This window comes from Crassostrea angulata, chromosome 3, assembly GCF_025612915.1.
Source record: "Crassostrea angulata isolate pt1a10 chromosome 3, ASM2561291v2, whole genome shotgun sequence".
Classification (NCBI taxonomy): Eukaryota; Metazoa; Mollusca; class Bivalvia; order Ostreida; family Ostreidae; genus Magallana; species Magallana angulata.
In genome coordinates this window covers 57,198,377-57,215,853 of record NC_069113.1, presented here as the reverse complement: position 1 = coordinate 57,215,853, position 17,477 = coordinate 57,198,377, and the positions used below count along the sequence as shown (strand labels likewise).

Here is a 17,477-nt window from a genome sequence, read left to right as displayed (position 1 = left end):
CGATGATGCGATGGAGCATCGCATCATCGTTATCGCCATTGTATCATCGTGCTATCGCTTTATCATGCCATCGCACTACTGTCATCGCATTGTCGCCCCATCGCATCATCATCATCGCACTATCGCACCATCACACTATCGGCTCAAACGTCAATAGTGCGATAGTGAACTACATTGCCCTATCAGGATTCCATACAAATGAATGATTAAAGCTTTCTCAAAACTGTATCTACATCATGGGTCCCAAAAAACTGTATGTCAGTTAACATGTCTGTCTGTTTATGAAATTGTCTTTTTTTCCTTTAATGGCAGAATAAGTCAAACAGTATTTTATAAAAGTTAATTTGCAACAAGATAGCTATGCTAGTGCGACTTTGATGAGTCAAATATCATGTTTGTGTTGACCTTTGGTGGCCATTAGTACAGTTGTGCAAAATCCCACACATCAATTTGAAAACAATGTTTGTATTAATTACGCAATACAATGTATAATGAACAAGTCTGCTGCAGATGTACATGTTTTACTTGAATCACCCACATTTTTATCCACAACTTTGATACCACTGATGCTGAGTTTGGGAAGCAAAGGGTGTTTACGTTATGATGAGCTTAATATGCTTATAATGGCCAGTCAGGACAATCCATTACCATGTTATTTTGGGTAGAGCTCTCTCTCTCTCTCTCTCTCTCTCTCTCTCTCTCTCTCTCTCTGACTTTCCCCTGATGCTGCCATTTGTTTATGAACTATACAATCAGTTGATTAAATAGTACGGAGAAATTACTTGGACTAAGATATTTTTTAGTAAGCCTTAAAGGGAAATGGATTCCAAGCTAAACTGCCCCACTTAATTTAAGTTTGTGTGTATGTTGTATGAAAAAGATTAAAAATTAAATTCATTCTTCAATGAAGTTATAGAATTTAGATATATTGATATTTAATTATTTCTTTACATCAATTTTCTAGATAAATGTCAATGATGGAAGAATTTTGCAAGATGTTACCAAAAGTGGTAAGGAGATTATCCCAAATTAGTATAGCAGTTGTTATCAGTATTACTGTACATTGTAGTATTGCAAGTTATAATTGTAGTATTAATGATTTTGAATTATTATTAGTACCCAGTAGATATTAATCATGTTATTAAGATGAGGTACCAATTCATTAAACTGTTAGAGATGTGCATTTGGAATCTATAAGCACACGCTCATAAGTAAACCTTTATATTAATGCCAATGTAACAAAAAATAAAAGCATATAAAAAGGAAAAATGCAAGATATTGCAAATGACTTTGATTGCTTAAGATCTACAAATCGCTGTCCTAATTTGAAGATCCGCAGTCAAAGATTTTGCAAATCTCATTCTCCTTAGTTGTTTTATTTTTAGCCGGGCTCTGCTGAAAACAGAGTCCTGGCTGTAGGCACGCAAATCGTCAATGTTACAATAAATAGCACAACTTCAAAAGTAAACAAAAAAACAAACAGCGTCCAAGTAAAAGCTTCCGCTATACCAAATAGTTACACAAAGAGCCACATTTTGTCTTGTCTCGCATATCCCAGACTCTCGCTCTCTAGAATCTCACATGAGCAATTCTCGAGAGAGAGCGAGAGTCTGGGATATGTGAGACTACATTTTTGTCAAAAGTGTTTGGTTTTTTTGTTTTTTTAATTACAAGAGAATTGTCTATCTTTTTTAGTTTTCTTATTAATTATGTGTTTTAAAAACAAGACTATGCATTTTGGACACATACAATGCACTTAAATCTCCATGAACTACTTTACTGCGCATTGAAGAAATGGGGATTGAATTTATAACACTTGTTGCAAAATTCAAGGCAGCAACTCATGAACTATTGAAATTGTTTCTACTAGACAGAGATATTTTTGTTTATAGTGACTGTCGCTTACATAATTTGGTCACACTCTGATGCTTTGCCGGCATTAAAAGCATGAGAGAGAGAGAGAGAGAGAGAGAGAGAGAGAGAGAGAGAGAGAGAGAGAGAGTGAGAGAGAGATTTGCAGTCTTTACTACACAAAATACATAAAGACACATCGACAGAGCCCGGCTTTCAGTACTTTGATATGAGACTGAAATCCAAGATATAAGTCAAATGGTTATAAACTGAGCTGTATTAGGTATAATGGCTACAAGAAAGGGTAAATGAGGGAATGGGGCGGTTATGAGCAACACTTGCCACTTTTATCTCGTACAGCTGTGTTGAATATTGTTGACCTCAAGATAGATAATTTAGTATTTAAATGCATAATCTGAGTTTCAAAGACTCCAGAAGTTTGATTCATCAGTTATTTTTATTTTTTTCATCAGGAGCTACATGCACACATTAATGGGTCAGTGAGTGAGAGTACAATAGAGAAACTAGTGGCCAAGAAACAGAAACAAGACCACCAGTTTAGTTTTAAGAAGGGAAGCACAGCTACACTGAAGGAGTGAGTATGTATTGATACACTAAATCAACTAGTACACCTACACCAATTTAGTTGGTACTGAAAGTTACTGAATGCTTATACAGTAAATGAAAGGCAGGGATATGGCTAAATGTACATCTAACCAGTAAAAGTACAATGATACAGTACCATTCTGAACTAGTAGATACTAAGTACATTTATGTCAACAGTATTTCTAACCCAATAACTGAGAGTATTCTAAGTAAAAATACTGTAAGAAAAAATACATTTATTTTATGGTTGTCAATAAAATATGCATTGTGGATAAGATGTAGACTGTGTATATACAGTTATTTAGTATCCTAACAGAATACTGTTAACTATATAAAGGGTGTCTGATAAAATCTGTTTTGGTGCAGGTGCTTTGAGAAGTTCCGCCTCATTCATCAGCTGACAGACAATGTGGATGCTGTTTACCAGGTAGGGATAGATATATTGTTATGCAGATACTATAAACCAACTTTTATTCGCATCAATTTTATTTCAGAAATTACTTCAGATAAACTGATTCATGACCACCAATGTCTGTATTTGCGGAAATTTCTCCCATACCAATAATAGTTGGTTTACAGCACCTGAAGCTTAACTGGTCACATTAATAACAAAATGAATTGTAGAATTATAGAGAACTGCTATAGTTCTGTCATTTAGTTCCAAATTCCTTTTCTATGAATAGAGTTTGATACAGGATCAATTCAACTGGTCTGGAACATGTTATTTGAATTTATTTGTAGATAACATGCTCAACGCAAAGATAGTTCTTCTCATATTTTTTTTGTATTTATTTATTTTTTTAAAGAAAATTTATTTACTTGCAGAAATGTAATTTTTTTTGCAGGTAACATATGATGTGATCCATGAGTTCTGTGATGACAATGTCCGATACCTGGAACTTCGGAGCACACCAAGGGAGGTCACTGAGACCGGTATGACCAAAGAACTCTACGTTGATGCAGTGTTACGAGCGATTCGTGACTGTGAGGCAGAAAACTTGGACATTGAAGTGAAACTGCTGCTAGCAATAGACAGAAGAAATGGGGTACAAGTGGGTCAGGACACGGTTAAGCTGGCACAGAAGTTCAGGGAATCCCACCCAGACCTGGTGGTTGGCATTGACCTCAGTGGGGATCCCAGTGTGAGTGAAGGTCAAGGCCAACTCTCAAGGACCTTTGTAGATTGCTTTGCTTTGACACACAGCAAACAATGTATCTCTCTCTCTCTCTCTCTCAGTGTCTGTGTCTCTTCCTTTTGTCTCTGTCTCTTGTGTGTATCTTTTTTCTTTCTTAAGTTCTTTCTCGCTTTATTCCTTTCATTGTAACTTTTTTTCCTGTGACGTCTTTTAATTATATGTGTACACTCTCTCTCTCTCTCTCTCTCTCTCTCTCTCTCTCTCTCTCTCTCTCTCTCAAATATATGATATTCAATCGTTTTTTTTAGGTAGGAGATGGTAGGGATTTTATTCCTGTCTTTAAGGAAGCCAAGGACTTTGGTCTCAAGTTAGCTCTCCATCTTTGTGAGGTAAAAATAATATACTATATTTTACATCATCAGATTTTTAAGTTTTACCCAAGTTATTCACTTAATCATGTTTTGTCTGTGGTGACACTGATCTTTAACATGTTATAGTCCAGTATATCTGGTTTTACTGATTACCTGCAGCTTGATTAGTATGGCTTAGTTTTTGATTGGTACTCACCTTTGTCAGATCCCCCAGATATATTTTGTTCAGGATCCAGTTCTATCATGCAAGTGAAAACTTGATTCAGATGCTTTGTAAGTTGTATCACAAATCTATCATATCATTGCAAAGTGTATATTTCCTACTGATTGACCAATTTGTTTTTTGTTTAATTCTGTGTCAGGTCCCTGCACTACAGGAGACAATGGACCTGTTGTGTCTACCCCCAGACAGGATCGGACATGGGACCTGTCTCCACCCGGAGGCTGGGGGGACCCAGGAGTTCGTGGACACCGTCCTGACCCACAAAACGCCACTTGGTACTGTCAAATATTAGTGTATTGTTGGTCAGTTAATTGAACACAAAACTCCACTAGCTATGTCTCAAGTGTACAAGTATTAGCATACTACACAGAACCCCACTGGATACTGCCTTGATAGTTCAAGCATTAATGTACCTCTGTTAATTAATTCAACACAAAACTCCACTGCCTTACTATTTCACAAACCTGGATGTAGGAAATTTTTCCATTCCCCTGCCCCCTGTACATTCATACATGTATCACATGTGCAAGCATTTGGTTAATTCACTGCCTACTGTTTTACATGCCCAGATCTAGAAACTACTTCGTTCCCCCACCCCGTCTAGATTCATACATGTATTACATGAACAAGCGTGTCGGTTAATTCAACACAGAACTCTACTGGATATTATTCTGAATGTACAAGCTGTCTTTTGGCAAACCTGAAAGAGGAAGCCTCTGAGAATTGTCTTACATAATGTCTTGCTTAATCATTATGTCTAACAATTCATCTAGGTTTTTTTTGGAAATGAATTAACGACCTGCATTATATTTTTAACATTGAGATTCAGGAATTTAAACATGTTTCAATACATTAATGAATTAGTGTTATTTGAAAGAATGGGAAAAATACCTAGAACTTTTATATTTGATAATCAAATGTCAAATATGTGAAAAAGCCTCAAATTCAACAGTTTTTTTTTATCAAATATTACAAACCATTATACAATACATGTATTAGTGATAATATTAATGTTATTTTATTTTAGTGAACTAAGGACAAGAAAATGTGTCACTTGTTGATGAAATTTATGATTTAGCAACCTGAAAAAGATATTATTAATTCATATTTAGAGATATGGAATAATTTGAAGACATGGTTACATGCTGTTATTTATCATTGTCACAAGTACAGTGTGTTGTAAGATATGCTTGTCAGAGACCAGAGATAGGTACATGTTCCATTTTGATATGTGTGTCAATCTCTTGGTTTCAGAGCTGTGTCTGACCTCGAACCTGATTGGTCAGACAGTGCCTGACCTGGACAACCACCAGTTTAAGTTCTGGTATGAGAAGCAGCACCCCTGTATTATATGTGTAAGTTACAGCTTTAAGTAAACAGAATTTATTTCAAGGTCAATTGGTAAGGTTAAATTGCAACCTTATCTTGGTCAGTCTTGAAATTATAATCTTATGTAGTACACAGGTTGCAAAGCATATGACAACAGAAAGAAGCTTTAAAATAATTTGGCAAGTTCACTATTTACCACCCAACTTGATTCTTTGTTACAAATTTTAAATATTGGTCATTGACTTCGTAATTTTTAAATATCTGTCTACACTAAATAAAATGTAATTGCCTTTTAAAGATTATGTTGGTCAAGTTTTACATGGTCATGTTATACATTTCATTTTGCTCTTGTATCACTTAACTTGTACATGTATGTGTATCAACTTCAATTGTAAGATTGTATATATATGTTGCCTGCTTTGACACGTGGGTTTTCACTGGGCACTCCGGCTTCCTCCCACATCAATGACTTCCTTGTGCCAACATCTGTGCCAGCGAGAGATATTAATATAAGTTGCAGAACTTGTTTATCAATCATTGTAAAATAAATAAAGTTCAGATAAAGTTTAGGTTAGATTCATAAAGTTCAAAAACCACTTATGTTTTATCTTTTTTGCAAGACAAAGTCCTACACTGTACATGTATTTACATTAGTTTTGATATTTCAGACAGCAGATGCAATGATACTCAAGGTTTCTAAATTAAAGGATCATTGTATTTCAGGAGATCACAGTTTATCTTATGTTCACGTTATTGCTTTCTTCAAACATTTTATCAATTATAAATTCTATGATATCTTCATTTAACAGACAGATGATAAGGGTGTTTTTAGTACCTCCTTGACAGAAGAGTATCAACTAGCAGCCGTGACCTTTGACCTTTCACCCAATGATCTATGGCGGCTCTCCCTGGACAGTATGAATTATGCTTTTTGTGAGGAACATTTAAAAGAAAAGCTGAGAGAGAAGTGGAAAGCTGCCAAACCTGGAATGGAAAAGCAATTCAACCTAAAGCTCTAAACATTGTTTTGTTCTTGAACTTTCTGCAATAATAGATGAGAAACTATTAACAAATCAATAAAGTGGGAAAAAAAACCCTGATACCCAGCAATGATTTTGATCAGAATCTTGAGAAGGCAAAAAAGAAGCATATTTGGTGATATTCGAGTTTGATTCTTGAGTCTAAAGCATCTTTACTGCTTGTATTATACATGTATATGGACATATTCTTAATCAGTTTAAATTCTTACTTGTAATATTCTGAATTCAATGATTAACACAACTGATAGTTTTGATAGATTGAGTCTAGAGTTTTTGGTGCTTGTATCAAGTGTGCATGGACATATAATCTGATCTTCAGATACTAAAGTCCTAACTTAACTGAAATGAATTTTTAGATTGATTGGTTTAAGTTTTGTGTGTTTTTAATAGCACGAAGCAAAATGACCTTTAAGTAGGTGAATTTAAGCAAAATAATAAAATCGTCATTTTTTTTAATTAAAAAAAACCCCAGGGATATTCATCTCCAATGATGAAGGTGGTATAGAACACCTCCATGTTGTGACGTACTATTTATAAAATAAAAAAACAGTAAAAGAAAGTGTAATTTTCTAAATAGTTCCTAACAGAGTAGCACAGTGGATTTGAGGGTTCAAATCTGTAAGTCACGGGTTCGAATCCTGTTAAAATTTGTGCCTTTCATTTTTTCTAAAACGTACTTTGGGGTTTAATATTGTAAAAATTGAAAATTCTAGACGAGTGAAAGTATTTTATTCATTTTAATCCACATTAACATCGGCAGATGTCCCATACCACCTTTATTTCATCATTTTTGTTTGGTGGAACACCGCGTTGTTTTTAATCCATTTGCAATAACTAGATTAAAATTTGTCGCTCTTGTATACAACTTTGTTTAACGTTGTTAACTAGTTGTCGCTGATATCTTGGTGTATTCCTATTGGGATGCTATGTGTCTTTTAAGAAATCAGGCCCCGCCATCACCAAAATTGTGAAATCTCTCAACTCAGTCCTCAACTCATATCCTTGAAAGAAACAGTGCATGAATTTGAGGTCAAAACTCAGAATTGAGGCTTAGTATTTACTTGAGGAGAGTTGGTGGCGGAGGGGCCTGATGTTATGCTTTATGTAAATAACAACTTCAAAAGCAGGATGACAAGTGATTAAAATGTTTTTTAAAAATGCCTTTTTTTCACTTACTCCAATTAATTAAATAAAAGTAAAAAGCTGATTAATGAACACAGTTTTATAAACTTTATCACAGACACTTATCTTGGATCCAAAACTAATTGCATTACTAGAAGTAAAATAAGCTAGCGCTTGTGATTTTCAAAATATTACATTATTCAATATTTATATAACAAATATATAACCACATTGACAGACCACGCATGTTCACAAACAAAGTATAATAAAAAGAATAGAATATTAAAGGAACAATTGCACTCTCAAACAATGTCCGAGTGTCTCAGGTTTCCACTTTGACAGGAATATTGAATATTAATGGCCAAGCTAGGCCGGGTAATTTGGAGCTTGTTGCATTGGATACCCGGGTTGCTGCATCGTGTTGCTAGGATACCCGGGTTGCTGCTGCATTGTGTTGCCGGAATGTACAACCGTGACACCTACACAACCAATGGAAAAAATGAAAACAATGAATATTCAACGATGTGTTTTCTTTACACAAGCCGATGTTTCACAAGGTAAACGCACCGTTCTATTTTTAAAAGTTTTTTACACGGTTAAAACCAAAAGCTATACAGTGCGTTATTGTGTATTTATTTTAAACTTGCATTTGATGTACATCACTCTACATACAGCCCAAAACCACTAGACATGTTAGAAATACATATAGCTCACCTGGATTAGGTCCTTGCAAAACCACGCCCACCGACTGGCTCCTACCACAACAAGCCTTATGGATAAAGACACACAGACCGACTAACAGGGCCAAGCTTCCTAGAGCAATTAGCACGGGCACCCACCTGTGTAAAGAGTTGAAGATGAATTAAGTGAATATGTTTTTATATAGTTCTGTAACTAATTGATACAGTACGCTCTCTTTTGTCTCTACACATGAAACAGTTCTGACATGTATCAAACGTTCTTTTTTTTTTGTAAGTTGTAGAGTATACTGTGGAATCATAAGATTTCTTGGTGATTCAGTTTTCGTGGAATTCGTGGGTACTTCTTAGCCACAAATTAGTGTCTTTCCTCCACTAATTAATAAAATAGGGTTGTAAAGTTATATTTCCTTTTGTAGGTATTAGAAAATACACGAAATTACGTCCCCACGATTCTATAAAAATTCAGCAATCCACGAAATTTGGCCCCCACGATGATTCCACAGTAATACTGTAAATCTTAATTTTTTATGTATTTGTTTAACGGGTTCTGGCAATGAAATATTCAGGATGGTTTTAATCTCGCTTTCATTAATAAATAAATTGTCTTTATAGTTTATTAGATACCCGGTACCTACATATTGTAGCAGCGTACGTAAAAGCAACCACTGTATTCCCTCTTATTGTGTCAGATTTGCTAACGATCAAATTTTTTTTGTCTTAAAAGTATTTATAACCTAACAACACAAAAACTCAAAAAGTAGACAAGGCTTTACCATATAAATACACTAACTGGACAAGTATTTAAGAACAACAAAAATCTTAATTTTACATAAAATTAATGAGGGAACAATCAAGGTCCGAATACTGTCTTTATGATTTATGATTCAGCGACCAATTCATACAGGCATCATTATGAACGACAGAGATGAAGATAACCAATCGTAGCATTTTGGAAATTCCTGATCTATTATAAATATATTTTTAGTACAATGAAGAAAGAAATCATATTCACCTCATAGATCACTTGCAGGGGAATAAAAATAGTTTTCTAGATTGTTAAATATCAGCCGATCAAAGCTTGTCTTAAGGGTTTAATCAATTAAATCAATCATAATATCTGATGCTGATTAGTTACATGAAAATTGTACCTGACTGTTCTCTGTGTTTAGTATAGTAATAATCATAAAATATAATTGACAAGGCCCTAATTTGGAAATAAATTATATTCCATTCTTTTCTTTTCTTTTGTATTCCATTTTATTCGATTATTATAAACCATATACTGTAGTTTCATCAATATTCGTTGAACACCAATTATCGTGGATTTCGTTGTTAAGTTTATCCATGAAATTAAATGTTTATTGAAGTGCAATTTCTATTAATAATTTGTATTGATAGGGTCATTGGCCACGAATTTACGTATCCTTGAAACTGTGATTTTCATTTTATCCCCGAAAATTGATACCCTTGAATATTGATGAAACCACAGTATACTTTATAACAGTAAGCCTCCTAAAATTAATCTTTTGGATAGTGTCTAGTTAAATGATGAACAGTCATTTAATTTCTTATAATTTTGACAATTACATAATAATACATGCACAAACAAGATGATACAGCCGATTAATTAACCTACTCATGGCTGCGGTAATAATCTGAACAGAAGTCTTCTCTCTCGCTAGATGGCGCTTGCAAAAGATAGTTGTCGCAGCAGTCAAACTTCCCCAGTTTAAAGCAACAGTAGTTGCTGCACCACTTCTCGTCGTTTTTGAGAAATAGGCCATTATGTGCCTTGCAACACTCATCACACAAAACAATCGCCGGAATCCCTGAAAAAGAATGTTAAATTAATTAATTAATTAATTAAATTAATGATAAGATAATGTGATACCTATAGAAGGATTAATCAATAAGAAATTGTTTTACTTGAAATAGCTGGTTTTATTGATATCTAATATGTACGAAATGATAAGAAACATTTGCAGTTACGATAGGATTATATTTAGCGTGATCACAAGTCAAGCACATATTCGTAATTAATCGTAATAAAAATCAACTTGGTTGTAATGTTCTACTTTCGGAAAGCTTTGATCGTATTTACAATGATTTGGGGAAACGCTAGTTTGAGTTAAAAATACATTGAGGCGTTCTGATTACTTAAAGGTCAGACGACACGTTCCTCAATTTTAGATAACTTTTTCCAGGAATTTGTTAATGGTTTACTACTACTTTGACAAACTTTCGTGCAAAAAATTAGGGTACCTTACCAGGCATTTCTACAAAATACTTGAGTATGCAATTTCCTATATAATCTTCTTGAAAATACACTTGAATTGCTGATATAAAAATAAATACATGTACAGCACAGCGAATTTCACTATATAAGAATTATATCTCCGCCGGAGCGAGGTTTTGAACTCACGACCTCTAAAACCTAAACACTTCTGGATGTGTGCGGCCACGTTTCTAACCACTCGACCATCTAGACACGTAAACAAATCCAAGTAAATTGTGAACATTTTTAAAGTAATTATAAAATTAATATTTTTTATTGGAACTCTTGATTACGAGGAGATAGAAAAAAGATTCTCGAGGAACGTGTCATCTGACCTTAAGAGAAACACACCTCCAGAGCGCGCGATGTATTTAAAGTTAGGATTTGCCTTAGTCCGGTAGTTAACGTAAAAACTTATCTAAGGTTCGAGTCAACTCACTTTCCTGGGTAGATAGTTGAGCCACATTCTACCTTTCCTGTCTCGTTCAGGGTCTCGTTCATAGTCCCGTTCATTGTAAGATTCTCGCCTCTGATTTATTTGCAGGCTTACATTTACGTTGTAAACTTGATATTAAATGAATGTAAGGTAGATCTGATGGATAACTTGTTGATATCACAGTCCCCCTAGGATTCCATGAAGTAGGAATATGATTTACTAATTTGAAAGGTTTTAATTGCATCATCATTCTATCAGATTGGCTTTGTGATTTTGTATTAATCTACCAGATTGGCTTTGTAATTTTGTATTTATCTAATTATTATGTGTAAGATTTTTTTTTAATTTTAGAAACCCATGTATGTAAACTAGACAGAAAAAAAATAAAGCAACATGTAATCAAAAAAGACGTAAAAGAATACTCATTCAAAGTTCAATTTTCTATCATAGTTATGCATAATAACACTGATCATATAAATTTTATCTTTTCTCTAAATGTTGGATTTAGAATTAGATGGTTTTCTATAGTTTGAAGCATAAATAAACCGTTCTTAGCGTTTAACACATTCGTTTAAGGCCTAAAACGTGCACTTTCACTTCAAATGTAAACAAAAAAAACGACATTGCTTAAAACCATAGAATTGCAAGCTCTGTATCTCGCTTAATATACGACGACTGACACTAGAATTTTGATTGACTATCCGAAATGCCTTACTGAAGCATTGTAAACAAACGCAAACATTATTTTAAACCAAAATCGTGACTATACTTCCTTAAGAGAACGGAGTATTCTATTCTCATCAATTAACTGACCCAGTATTCCAGGTGGCCCAATGTTTGCGGAATATTGGCCAATCGCGAACATAGTTAACGGACAGTAAACTGTAGTTAACGGACATTTAACTGTAGTTAACAAACATTAAACTGTAGTTAAAGGACAGTAAACTGTACTTAACAGACAGTAAACTGTAGTTAACGGACAGTAAACTGTAGTTAACGGACAGTAAACTGTAGTTAACGGACAGTATACTGTACTTAACGGACAGTAAACTGTAGTTAACGGACAGTAAACTGTAGTTAACGGACAGTAAACTGTAGTTAACGGACAGTATACTGTACTTAACGGACAGTAAACTGTAGTTAACGGACAGTGTACTGTACTTAACAGACAGTAAACTGTAGTTAAAGGACAGTAAACTGTACTTAACAGACAGTAAACTGTAGTTAAAGGACAGTAAACTGTAGTTAACGGACAGTAAACTGTAGTTTACGGACAGTATACTGTAGTTAACGGACAGTAAACTGTAGTTAATGGACAGCAAACTGTAGTTAATGGACAGCAAACTGTAGTTAGCAGACAGTAAACTGTAGTTAGCAGACAGTTTACTGTAGTTAACGGACAGTTTACTGTAGTTAACGGACAGTAAACTGTAGTTAACGGACAGTAAACTGTAGTTAACGGACATTAAACTGTAGTTAACGGACAGTAAACTGTAGTTAACGGACAGTGTACTCTTGTTAACGGACAGTAAAGTGTAGTTAGCAGACAGTTTACTGTAGTTAACGGACAGTTAACTGTAGTTAGCAGACAGTAAACTGTAGTTAATAACGTTAATCTATATTCCACATCCGTAACCTGTAGTTACCGCGATCATCTATTGATGTTTTAGAAGTGTTTAATATAATCAACACTAAAAACAATCTTTTTCGATAGCGGAAAATAGTTCATAATATATTTACGATTTGTGAAACTATGATTAACAACTTTTGACTGCAGTTTACGAATAAATTATAGCTTACAGATATGAATCTAAATTTATCAGAAAAGTTTAACGTATAAACTTAGATAAGCCATCGTAAATTATAGTTTACAATCGTTAATATGGTTTTACAGAAAACTATATTTAGTTTAAGGTTCGTAAACTATAGTTTAGGGTTCGTAAAAAGTTTACAGTTGTTAAACTTAATTTAACTTGTTAAACTTAAGTTGATTCGATACGCAAGGGCTTGCTCTTCGTATGAACAGTTTCTAAGACGAAGCAAGCTACTGACAAACAAGTTGATAAAACAGGACCATCAACAGTCTCGCATTAAGTCATCGTTTCGGTTCTATGGTCGATACAACTACCTTGTCAGCAAATACTATCTTTCACTTGGTCGCATGCTGACTGACGTTTATCTAGTTGTTTTCTATTCTATTATGATAATCAGCAAAGTGAGACTAATTTGTGAAATTATTTATTTACTTATTATAATATTTGAGATTTAAACTAGTTTAACACGTTTATACGGAGTCTCACTTCGCTGACGCCCTTGAGAATGTTCAGGTGTGAAACGGGTGAAACGTGTGAGTGATACTAGTACCTTGCATTATTTACGGTAAGAGAGTTATTTTCATGTTTAGAATAACTATTCATTTGTATTTTATTCCATACACAGTAATTTGATATCATTTATGTGAGAATAATACAATTGTTTTATATACAGACTGTTTAGAGAAATGTATAGCAATTTTGAGATAACTTTGTCTGTAGTATTTCTAGATTTAAGCATAAATATATATGGTGGTTTTTTTATTATATACAGTCATACCTGTTGCAAGTGAGTGCGCTAGTCCACTAATTGACTGTGTGTGGCACCGCCGCCATATATTGGAGGTTCGTTGATGTCATATTTTGAATTAAATGCAAATTGTGTATTATGAATCTTTTAGTGTTTTTGTGTGTGTCTATTTGTAATATGAGTTATTTTGTTTATATAGTAGCTCATTGCCAATAAATTTAATATTTAATTGAAATAAAGAACTTGAACAGAATAAGCGATTTTATTCTATTAGTAGCTCATTGCCAATTAAAATATTTTTTGAAATCCTGTCCACGACGCCATTTTGTAATAGAATAAAATCGCTTATTCTGTTCAAGTTCTAATAATGCAAGGTACTAGTATCACTCACACGTTCAACCCGTTTCACACCTGAACACTCTCAAGGGCGTCAGCGAAGTGAGACTCCGTATAAACTTGTTAAACTAGTTTAAATCTCAAATATTATAATAAGTAAATAAATAATTTCACAAATTAGTCTCACTTTGCTGATTATCATAATAGAATAGAAAACGACTAGATAAATGTTCAAAAGATATTTTTAATAAGTTTAAAGAAACATAATCTCTAAAAAAAAAAAAGAATTTGCGCTGAACAGAAACTCTATAAATATTATAAACACAGGTAAAATATACGGTACGCGATTCGCGCAAATACCACGTATAATTTTAACCATTACATACTAATTGTTAGACATTAATTAATCACCTAATTGTCTACGGACTTTTCCGATTTTTCCCCCGATTACGACAAAGAGCACACGGCGGGTGTGACCGGTCAGCAGAGGATGCTCACTCCACCTAGGCACCTGATCCTACCTCTACCTATTTCGAGGTCCGCGTTGCTCTGCTTTGAATTTGTATTTCGTTTTATGGATTTTTGAGATGGTTCACGGTTTGTTATTGTCATTTTTTCATAAGTTTAGTCTCTTTTTTCAAAAGTTGGCCTGCCATACAAAAAGGCCAGTAAAAGGATTATCAATCGCTATACATTGTGCTTGTGAAAGTACAATATTGCAAAAAAACTATACTATTCTCTTTTTTATTTATTATTCAAAAATATTACCGAGGACTAACAGACTACAAACATTTAGAATAACTTTCTTTTTATAGTTCAAGATAATATTTTTAAAGTGAACCTTTTATGCAAACAAGACTGTTGGACACATACATCATCTAATCCCCTCCAAGATACCTCACGATATTAAAAGAAGCAAATTGTATCACCTTTCTATGGTGGCATACCACAGCCCCTTGTGTGCAAGCTATTTTTCTATCAAATATGTCGACATGCAAGATAAATATGTTGACATGCAAGATAATTATGTCAACATGCAACATAACTATGTTAACATTCAAGAAAATTGCAGTTAGATAGAAATCATACAAAATCTTAAAAATCGCCCACTTGTGACAGCCAAGATGCTAGATGCTAACTTTTTATATCCACATGCAACTTATTTATGTTAGCATGCAAGATAAATATGCTGACATGCAAATTATTTATGTCAACATGCAACTTATTTATGTCGACATGCAACTTATTTACGTAAACATGCAACTTACGTATGTTGACATGCGAGATAAATATGTTGACGTGCAAATTATAAGCTGTATGTCAACATAACTAAGTTGCATGTCGATATAAATATGTTGCATGTCAACATATTTATCTTGCATGTTAACATAACTAAGTTGCATGTCGACATAAATAAGTTGCATGTCGACATCAAGAAGTTGCATGTTAACATAAATAAGTTGCATGTTGACATCAATAGTAAGTGTATCTAGCATCTTGGAAGTCACATGTTGGCGATATTTGAAATTTTTTTAAACTCTTATTTGACTGCAGTTTTCTTGAATGTCAGCATAGTTATGTTGCATGTTGACATAAATATCTTGAATGTCAACATGTTCATCTTGCATGTCGACATAATTAATAGAAAAATAACTTGCTCACAAGAGGCAGAGATATGCCACCATACCTTTCTTACCCATACCTTTAAATTTGATTTTTTTTTCATTCAAAGGCGCTTTCTATAATTTGTTACAAACTGACGTGCATACCAATGTAAACCCGTTTTTGGAGAGAGCTGCATGCAGTTGTTTCGAAAAAAACCCTCACAAAACAGCACCATTATTTGATTTAACAAAATCATGCAGCCAATACATTATCTGAAATTGAAACAGGTCTTTGTGATTCGTTTGAATCGATTCTCCAAAGTCTTACTTTCACTTTTTTCTTATATAAATAAATATATTATATTGATTATCAATCCGAATTTATATATAAACGAGATTTACAATGAGAAAATGCTGTTTAGATTTACATAGCTTTGCAGTATTTTTGCAACACATATATCTAATGAAACCTAAACTCGTTTTATAGTCATTTTAAAAAGGAGGTGTTTATATTCAAATCTCAGGAATATGAACTTTGTTGCTACGTTATCAAAACTTCTGAAAAGCACTTTGGGCTTTACAGGATTTGATCACATGCCCAACAAAGTTTATATATCCTTGTGAATATTTAGCTTGTTGTTTATTTCTTAAATATAGAATAAAAGCCTTGATTTATACAAATTATTGTGATTTGGAAGGTGTTTTACTAACGTTTAATACCTACAAGACAATACCAATCTTTAAACTAAAACCATTTCATATGAAAACAAAACCTGACAAAAACTGATGAAATGTTGATTATTGGTATTTTATTTATTTACACTGTTATATGATCCAAAATCATCATTAATGACAAAACTTCCTGAAATTTTCATGCATTCAAAAAACGCAAAATAGAAGAAAAAATACGCCCTGCGTATATATGCAACGAATTAGTAACAATCAATCATAAAATCATAAAATAAATTCGTCATACCACAAATCACAAGACTGGTAAGAAGAATCCTTAAACACGCCATACTGCAGGGCGTCCTAGACAACGTTTTAAACAAATAATGATATCGATTTAAGTCCCGAATGTTAATGATATCATTATTGGTTAAGGGGAGGAGCTTATCTAATTCTATAAATTCTAAGGTATTGAACCTAATGAAAAAGTAAGTAAGTAAAATAAATAAGTAAGTAAGAAAGTATGTAGTCGGTATTTAGGTTTTTTTTGTATAAAAAACTGCATTTTGTAATGCTATAATACATGTATTTTTCAATTGCGACTTCTATTTGGTATGCAGTTCCCTCATTATTATGTAAATGTTATGTACATTGCAAATGTTCTTAGACATTACATAAATTTTACCACTTGATAATTATTTGAAAACAAATCATCTGTTAAATTATAGTTCAATTATATAACTTCAATTACAATGTTTAAAAGGAGAAAAACATTATGTTCTTTAAAGATTTGCATTTTTACTGGAAACAATTCTTAAAAAACTTTAAAATAACACTAACAATAGTCTTGAAATTCATCATGTATGCACTGATGATATTAAAGTATTTTCTGAAACGCCATTTTTAGATGAATACTAGTAATCCCCAACAAGTTGAACACATTTTACAAAGGTAGATTTATTAATAAAATTATTATTTATTATTAACTATAATACACCACAAATGTACCTTATCGAAATATTGGAGAACATTTACTGCAATGAGACTGCTAGTTTAATATGTTCAAAATTTAGTCAATAATAGTTTAGTTAAACATTTCGTTATCATCACATGTCATTTTAAAAATGTTCATAACCTAAAGCCATGAATGAAAAACGTCTTGCCAAAACAAAAAGTTAATAATATAATTTTGTTTATTTCTAAAAATCGGTTTCAC

General features: G+C 33.3%; 2 protein-coding genes across 3 annotated transcripts in view; one reads left to right on the top strand and one right to left on the bottom strand.

The window, feature by feature from the left end:
- The window catches only part of LOC128176774 (adenosine deaminase-like protein), a 34,572-nt gene extending 27,946 nt beyond the window's left edge, over positions 1-6,626 (top strand). For both annotated transcript variants that reach the window (XM_052843307.1, XM_052843306.1), the window contains exons 2-9: positions 965-1,010; positions 2,325-2,446; positions 2,824-2,884; positions 3,303-3,599; positions 3,902-3,982; positions 4,327-4,462; positions 5,442-5,542; positions 6,326-6,626. In XM_052843307.1, coding sequence (XP_052699267.1) covers positions 969-1,010; positions 2,325-2,446; positions 2,824-2,884; positions 3,303-3,599; positions 3,902-3,982; positions 4,327-4,462; positions 5,442-5,542; positions 6,326-6,535 — 1,050 coding nt within the window. In that variant the 5' untranslated portion in view covers positions 965-968 and the 3' untranslated portion in view covers positions 6,536-6,626. The remainder of the gene's footprint in view (positions 1-964; positions 1,011-2,324; positions 2,447-2,823; positions 2,885-3,302; positions 3,600-3,901; positions 3,983-4,326; positions 4,463-5,441; positions 5,543-6,325) is intronic.
- A 148-nt stretch (positions 6,627-6,774) lies between these two features.
- LOC128176775 (uncharacterized) lies at positions 6,775-16,698 on the bottom strand. Its single transcript, XM_052843308.1, has 4 exons — positions 16,569-16,698; positions 10,016-10,208; positions 8,393-8,517; positions 6,775-8,157 (listed from the first exon to the last, which is right to left on the bottom strand). Exons 1-4 carry the CDS (start codon positions 16,609-16,611, stop codon positions 8,045-8,047), a joined length of 474 nt encoding a protein of 157 aa, XP_052699268.1. The 5' UTR covers positions 16,612-16,698; the 3' UTR covers positions 6,775-8,044.
- Positions 16,699-17,477: the final 779 nt, after the last annotated feature.